Source organism: Ascaphus truei, chromosome 10 (assembly GCF_040206685.1).
Source record: "Ascaphus truei isolate aAscTru1 chromosome 10, aAscTru1.hap1, whole genome shotgun sequence".
Taxonomy (NCBI): Eukaryota; Metazoa; Chordata; class Amphibia; order Anura; family Ascaphidae; genus Ascaphus; species Ascaphus truei.
In genome coordinates this window covers 24,829,078-24,837,182 of record NC_134492.1, presented here as the reverse complement: position 1 = coordinate 24,837,182, position 8,105 = coordinate 24,829,078, and the positions used below count along the sequence as shown (strand labels likewise).

At 45.5% G+C, this 8,105-nt stretch overlaps 1 protein-coding gene across 1 annotated transcript; it reads right to left on the bottom strand.

Moving 5' to 3' along the window:
• Nucleotides 1–885: 885 nt before the first annotated feature.
• LOC142503678 (G2/mitotic-specific cyclin-B1) lies at nucleotides 886–7,852 on the bottom strand. The gene is made up of 9 exons (XM_075616259.1): nucleotides 7,736–7,852; nucleotides 5,183–5,320; nucleotides 4,999–5,103; nucleotides 4,519–4,695; nucleotides 3,835–3,993; nucleotides 3,115–3,351; nucleotides 2,067–2,207; nucleotides 1,349–1,459; nucleotides 886–1,101 (listed from the first exon to the last, which is right to left on the bottom strand). The coding sequence occupies exons 1-9, from the start codon at nucleotides 7,754–7,756 to the stop codon at nucleotides 997–999; spliced, it is 1,194 nt and encodes a 397-aa protein (XP_075472374.1). The 5' UTR covers nucleotides 7,757–7,852; the 3' UTR covers nucleotides 886–996.
• Nucleotides 7,853–8,105: the final 253 nt, after the last annotated feature.

The window sequence follows — 8,105 nt, the reverse complement described above, 5'->3', positions numbered from 1 at the left end:
AAATGGCATCTACTTAAATTCACAAAGCAGTTATTGGATTTGTTATACTGTGAAGTCTTAATATGAAGCGTATCAGGGCTCAGTGACTTTTCCAGCCATATAAGAGGGGGGGGGGGGGGGTGTGAGAAAAAAAAAAGCCTAGTTACTTCTACTTTGAACTAAAATATTTAGCATTTAGATTAAAGCAGCAATCTGGCTTTTTAAAGATAGTTTTGAAGTGGGAGGGGTGGGGTCAGAGCTGAACTGCATTCATTCCAGCTCTGGGGACCCACTGCTACCTTAAATACCTTCCTCTGGAGAGGGGTGCTGATAATTGCTCCAGAGGCTTGCTCACACTGGCCAATAGCAAGTATGGATGTCATCCATTGATCTGCATGACCAGCAGCTACTACGGAGGCAAGTATTTCAGAGCCCCTGGAGCTGAAATGAATGCAGTACAGTGTATATCTGTAAAAACCTGCTTCTTTTATGCAGTGCTTCACTCTGCTAAACCTGGCACTGTTCCATCTCATGCACAGGGTGGTGGGGGGGGGGGGGGGGGGGGGGGGGGGGGGGAGAAATAAATCACAGGTTTTCCATTGAGAAATACATGTCACCTCTTGAATCTGATGTAGATTGGGAAGCCATAGCCATACACAAGTGGCCATTCTTCTCTGTGCAATGCCCAGTATGAGAAGCTATCAACACCATTTTAGTTGACATTCCAGGTGACTAATCTATTGCACGAACCTTGGATAATAGTTTGGCAATTGAAACTTAAATTTCACATTGTCTGACCATGCAAGGAATAAAACTGTTACCATTAGACTAGCCACTAAGAGCAATGTTTCCAGTATATGGTGTACTGCCATTAAGTCAAGGATTGATTTAAAAACAATGCATATCTTAAAGTAAAATGAAGTTTATTAAAACAAAGTAAAAGATACACTATTTACAGAAGCACATGGTGCCAACATCCTGCGTTACTAAAACATTACACGTTTCAAAGTCAGTGGACTATGACATCAGAGGCTGGGCCAGGTCCACGATGACTGCGGATCGGAGCTGTGGTATGGTGCTGATCTTCATTTGTTTGCTGCTGGCATATTTATTCTTAACGGTCTAGAAAAACAAGATAGTGGGTATTACTTTACTGGTTGATTGCAGGTATCTTGGTAGAATACCTGCAATCAAGAGGAGCTAACAAGTGGTAACATACAAGTAGTTTCGCATGAGATCAATGCTAGGTTATGATTTTGCAGTGAGATCCTGTAAGATGCTGCTTAATCGGGCATGCAAGTCCAGTGACCAAGTTCAGTGCCAGGTACAAATATTTTCCACGAGAGGAGACCAGATTGTGGCAGCTTACCAGGTGCTTTGTGAGTCCCTTGTTCACCTTCATGACCTTCTTGGCCAAATGTTGCATTACAGGGACAAGGGAGTCTTCCGAGTAAACCATGTAGTGCTGGAGAGTTGGTGTCTGAAAAATGCAGAACCACGTGACAATCCTGAGAAGTCCACAAGTCACCTCACCCAGTAGATTTGATACTTTGTGTCAACCAATTGTTTTTAATAAGGCAAAGTTTTCATGAACACCAAGGTCCAATCACGTGAATTTTAACAAAATAAATGGCACATCAATGCTGTACAGCTCACACACGCTAGTATCAGCCACTGGTGTTTTAGGCATGCTAGAATTACATTGCAAAATGGAGGCACCCCCAACCCTCTAATAGTGTCAGATCAGATGCATTGTAAGGAACCCCAACCCTCCAAAAGCGCGTCTGAGATCAGAAGAATTTACAATACTTCTGTATTTGAAAACTACCAAATTACATGAAAATCACAGGGAACCCTTTAGAAATAGCCAGGGAACCCAAGGGCTCATACAAGCCCCTGTTTGGAGAGGAGAGGGGGGGGGGGGGGGTGAGAAAATTGGAGCTAGAGTATCAATTTGAATATTCCTTGTAGCGAGTAGCTTTTGGGTAACCCCTTTTCAGCCAGAGGGGCTAGCAATACAGAGCAAGTGTGTTGAAAACGTGTCTGGGTTTTATAGCCCACAGTGTGAAGCTGAAGGCAATACTCACCCAGTCACCCGCATTCAGGACTTTCAGAGATAAGCAAGAGGCAGCAGCCGCCACTTGGGATGGAAGGTAATGCACCATTTCATAATCCACCATGACCAATTCCATCAGATACTTTGCCAGAGTGTGCTGCTCAGAGCTCACCTTAAAATAAAGTGACAGGGGGAAAATTTTGATCTCCATCTCAAGTCATTTACCAATTTTGTAACAGTTTATATGAGCATACAGTCAAAACTAAATCAGGTTGAATGGTAACCAGAACTATACAACAGAATTATATTAAGAAGTCTCTCCATTGAGCATGAGCCCTCCCAACATTACTTACAGCACTCAAAGGGTCAGTCCTTGAGTTAATGACCTGTTTAAGGTGTTAAAATGCATTAAACAAAACAACTTTTAAGTTGTTAAGTAGCAGGCCAAGACTGATTGCTATCAGTTAAGCCTCTTCTCATCCCTGTCCTTATAGGCCAGTACAAATAAATGGAGACAACTCAGATACCCTCGCTTTCCATTAAGAGGCCAGCTGAAGATTCCTCTTATGCATCTCAATAAGATCTATGCCTAAACTACTGACTCTAGGATGTACTCTACAGTGTCACAAAGTACCACTTAAATTGCAAGCTCTTTAAGACAGGGTTTTTGCCTCTCCATTGCATGACTTGCGATTGTGTTAGTTACTGTGAACACTAAATACAATTACGCATCAACAAATAGCCCAGTTGAGGCAAAGCACATTAGCCCTTCATATCAAAACCAAAAAAGCAGCCAACTGCTGGTTTTAATGGTGATCCATGGTCAGCGGTGTCATTTTAGCAGGACTACTAGTGTGCACATATTTTGAAAACTTATGTTTCTTCAAGAAGAGATCAACTAATGTTGGTCTGCTAGGTGTCAAACATCAAATCTGCTTTATTTACCCAGAACCACATTGGTATTGTTACAATTTGTTTCAGATCAACTATAAAATGTACACCAAAAAAACAAGTTCACTATTGGAAGCAGACAGACATCAGTTGTAAGGATAAAGCAGCAGAAGCTGCTCCGCCTTTACCTCCCCGATTTTGGATGCTCTCCTGAGGAAGTGCAGGGGTAAGGGCCTGCCAATTGCAAACTTGAGTGCACGCAGGATCTTCATTTCCATGTCTCGGATCTGGGCCTTCGTGTACGTGTTGTCCGTCACAAAGGTGAAGTCGCCTATCTCCGGCGGGTACATCTCTTCGTATTTAGCAGCGAGAAACATGGCGGTCACCCCCACAAGCTGCAGCTGGTTCTTGGGAACAGGATTCTCCTGCAGAACAAAGTTGTAGGAATGTGGTATGTCACCTCTTCCGTTAGAGCACACTCAAGCAAGCAAGGAGCAACTCTACACATGTCTGTGCTAATCTGATTGAATTAACATGCAACACAATTTGTGAGTGCTTAGGTGAACCTCACTGATTTTAAATAAGTCACTGCTGCAGCCGAAAAAAAATAAAAAAATATTGGTCAGTCTTAAATTCTGTAGTGCTGACAGTACACAGCATGTTTGCAGGCACGAGTCCCTTCCCTGTAAAGCTGCCAATCTAGTTTGTGAATGCATCACAGGGAGAACATAGATTTGAAGAGTGGCATCTGAGCCACCATTTATTATGGGAGAGACATGTATAGATAAACAGCTGGTGGGTACCATGATACAACAGTAAGGCAAGGTTATGAGAACACGTGGACTACAGACATTTGGAAAACTGGAAGTGCTGTGCTTATTTAGAGCTATGACACAAGCTTGTGTTACCTGCAGGAAGCGATCAACAATGCCAACCGTCATAAACATGGTCTCCTGCAGCAGGCGGAATTTCATCTGCACCTGGACCAGCCAGTCTATCAGGATGGAACGCATGTTGCCTGTAAGATCCTGCCCTTGTAGGTAGTTTGGCCGCACTGCTAGTTCGGCCTGAAAAAACATTTTATTGCACTAGATCAGTTCTAAAACTGTTTTTAGTTGCAAGAAACATACCACCACAGCCAAATGAATGATGTATGCAGATTGTGGAAATAGACATTACGGCAAAAAGGTTAAAAAAAAATAAAAAAAAAAAAAAAATCCAAACAGTTTCTATCCCTTTCATTTGGCTGACAGTATTGAAGCAGGGTTTTGGAGCTCACTGCCATTCATTTCAGCTCCAGGAGGTACCTCTGTAGTGGTGCTGGTAGCCACTCCAGGGTTTATATTATGGGCCAATAGGAAGCAGTGATATCACCCAGTACAGCTTTCTAGTGGCCCATGTGACGCAGGAGCGTTAACTTGCAGGATATACCGGCACCCACTTCAGATTCATGCATCTACGGAGAGCCCCGGCATTTAAAAATAAATTACATCCCTGCTTGGATTGATTTTTTTTTTTATTAAATAGTCCACCGATCTATAGTGGAGTCAGTGCAATCCCAAGTGATCTTCAGATTTCAGCATCATTCTCACCTCAAAGTTTCTCATATAGCAGTAGATGTCCTTCACATATTCACTACATAGCATGGGATTGCCAGCATCATCAGCATCCATGTCCTTCACCTGAATCAGGACGTCAGAAAAGGCCTGGCACAGCTCATCTGGAAGGCAGCCGGATGTCTCCATGGGGCTGGGGGAACTGGGTTCCACCTAGTCATTGAGGTTACATTTAGCAAGAGAACTGAAAATCCCACTCTGGCACCTGGTTATTCCTACAGTATGATGGTACAGCCATGTGTCAAGAGGAATTTCTCTGCACAATGCAGGAACCACCAGCACGAGCTAAACAGCAACCAGAGACTTTGCAGTATAACAGCACTGCATACAGGCCAACCACCATTGATGTCAATGTAGCACCATCACAGTTAAAAGAACCCCAAACTCACCATTCATGCCCAATTACCATTCTAGCCAGGTATAAAGAAGCCACACTAGTCAAGAACGCAAACATACCTCAGCGGGCTTTGGAACAGGCTTTTCTGCCTTCACTTTCACTGGCTCCAACACCTTCTCCACAGGCTTGGTCTTCTTGACAACTTTCACTGCAGGCTTCAAGTCCTTGGGGGAAAAAAAATGCAACATTTGTAAGACTTTCCAAGCGTGTGTAATAAGGCAGAATGTTGGATTGATGTGTTACCTTCAAGGGCACCTTTGGCTCTGCTTTATTCCCAATGTCTCCCAAGGCATTACGAGGTCTCAGGCCCGGCTTGGTCACTACAGCCCTCTTGCCAGCCATTGTGGTCTTCACATTGTTTTCTGCATTGGTCAGCATGTTCTGTGAAGAGTAAGCACAGTTCATATGCATGTAGTCCATAGAGCTGCCACAGCCAAGGACTTGCAACACAAAGGCAACAGGATACGTGTTGGTTCCAGATTAGCAAACATTACTAGCATGCCTCAGGTGGTAAACTACTATACCCCAAGACAAGGGTGTGCAAACTGGGGGGCAGAGCAGTTAGAGGCCTGCTCTCTTCCAAGGCATTTAAGCAGGAGGGAAGGTGAGTTTGTGCACCCCTACCCCAAGGCATATCCCATCTCAATGATCAGCCACTTCACCCCGTATTCCCTCTTAAATCATGGGTGGGCAACTCCAATCCTCAAGGGCCACCAACAGGTCAGGTCTCAGGACATCCCTGCTTCAGCACAGGTGGCTCAGATGAAGACTGAGCCATCTGTGCTGAAGCAGGGATAACCGGAAACATTGCTGGCCCGAGGATTGTTGTTGCCTACCCCAGGTCTAACCAGTAAACTCATGAGCAAGGCCCTTATCTTTTGTATCAGTTTGCACTTCTTCATCCTTATTTTCTATGTTATAAGCATGCTGTGCCCCCATTGTACCGCAGAACAGGTAAGCACATCACAAAAATGATAATATCAAGTTGTAAACCGAGTATACAACCCACACAGCACAACTGATCAGTTTAAGTCCACACTGAAAGCAGCAATACCAAAGCTTTTAAGGAATGGAAGGGCTCCGGCGCAACTGCGCATGACAGACTCCAAACAGCTCCTGGATGGATTCAACAAAACTTTATTAGCACAAAAACACACTGGGGCTACACCACGATCTCCCCCTCTACGCGTTTCACCCTCTAGGATAGGGCTTAGTCTCCGAGACGAGGGTGAAACGCGTAGAGGGGGAGATCGTGGTGTAGCCCCAGTGTGTTTTTGTGCTAATAAAGTTTTGTTGAATCCATCCAGGAGCTGTTTGGAGTCTGTCATGCGCAGTTGCGCCAGAGCCCTTCCTTGTACTTTCATAGAAGGCTGCACGCAGGAGATGACGAGCAGAGGAGAGCAGGACCCAGACCGGAGTTGCGACATAGGTAAGGGTCATCACCTTTCCCACATACTCCGGTCATTCTAGTGGCCATGTTTAGCTCCCTCTTTCCCAGCCCCACATGACTACGTTGACACCATATGGTGCTAGTGCTGGTTACCGAAGCGCAGGACAGTTTTTTCTTTGGACCAAAGCTTATAGTAATAATGTAGGATAATATTTAAAACTTCTAGTTGGAGAACAAAATATCATTTGTTAAAGATTAAAACATAGGGGTGATTTACACAAAATTTTAAATTACACAGCAGATAACATTTTATTTTCAAACTGCTTTGGAGTGTAAAGTTCACACTGCCAAATAAATTCATTTAACACGCACACAGCAAAAAAAAAAAAAAAATATTTGAGGCCTCACATTTACTGTGGAATAATAAGCTAGAGGACAAGGGAGGGGCAAACAAGATGGGTCCCATTACAAGGGTGTAATAGAGAAAGTCCAACGTCATAGTCCTTTATACATTTACAACATGTCCGGGTAATCAGGGTGCAGAATATTGCCCCATCAGATACTTACTACAAATCCAGTCGGTGTATATAGTGAGCCGGTCTGATGAACCCTGGAATATTTCATAGACAGTCTGGCAGTCACTGTTGGCTATTTCTTAGGCCGGGGCCATAGAGGCTTCAGGAGAGCGGAGGCGCGCCAACGCTGAGGCTCGCCTGCTTAAGTCAGCGCGATTCCACGGACTTGCAGGCGTGCCAGCGTGCGTGAAGGGAGCCGGCGATTCCACGGACTTGCAGGCGTGCCAGCGTGCGTGAAGGGAGCCGGCGGGAGGTGGTTGGAGGCAGGGCAGTGACGTCGCTGGGCCAATCGCCCGAGACGCACTGACGTCAACGCGCCGTGACGTTGACGCTGCTTCAAGCTGATTGGATGTTTTCAGCCGACAGCGCGCTGAAAAACAGCTTGGCGCTCGGCTGAAAACTCCAAAGCCTCCGCACGCCTGCAGACGCTCGCGTGAGCCCTCTCAAGGCATCCTCATTGAGGATGCAGGGGCTCAGCGCTGAGCGTCCGCACGGCTCAGCACGGCCTGTCCGTCTATGGACTCGGCCTACAGGGCAACTGCAGAAAATACATTGACAGGCCACCTCCACTACGTATTGTTACATGAAAGCAGTGTACAAGATACATATCCCATCCCCCACAGATAGAAGCCCTGCAGAGAGACACACACACACACACACCACAATAGGTCTCCAGGAACAGACAATGGATTTATGAGCTGCCATAATAGAATCTCCCCTCCATGAGAAGGGCGTACACCCCATATACCGCTCAAAGGCCATTAATACGAGACTTATGTTGTTAAATAGCCCCACAGCGAATAAACACCACAGACACATATCAGCACTCACCCTGGTGACCCGCAAAGACATGTTTCCAGCCGTATTCCTCGGGACACACAGAAGCAGCTCCTACAGCAACAGCACGCGTATGATCACCGCTTCCGCAGGCTCAGCTTTAAATCTCCCGCACGCCGCCTCCCATTGGCCAGTTCGGAACATTCGGGCTCTCCCTATTGGCCGCCGCAGATTGATTTTGAATGCGTTCCCATAGAGACGGGGGAGGGCGGGGTGAACGTGTCATGACAACTGTCTATAGAGTGAAGCAGAGAAAAAATGTATCTAGCAGGGAAAGCTACCATAAATCTCCTAATAGCAGGTCCAGCTAGTGGGGTGCTTATATAGGAGACACATTGTATATAGGAATTTATGCTGTACTAAC

Excerpts from the sequence above, each read along its gene's own strand:
- LOC142503678 (XM_075616259.1), bottom strand. The coding sequence starts at position 7,756 with ATGTCTTTGCGGGTCACCAGG. Across the intron at positions 5,104-5,182 it reads AGCCAAAGGTGCCCTTGAAG|GACTTGAAGCCTGCAGTGAA; the intron begins GTAACACATCAA and ends TTTTCCCCCAAG. Across the intron at positions 2,208-3,114 it reads GAGCATCCAAAATCGGGGAG|GTGAGCTCTGAGCAGCACAC; the intron begins GTAAAGGCGGAG and ends CTTTATTTTAAG.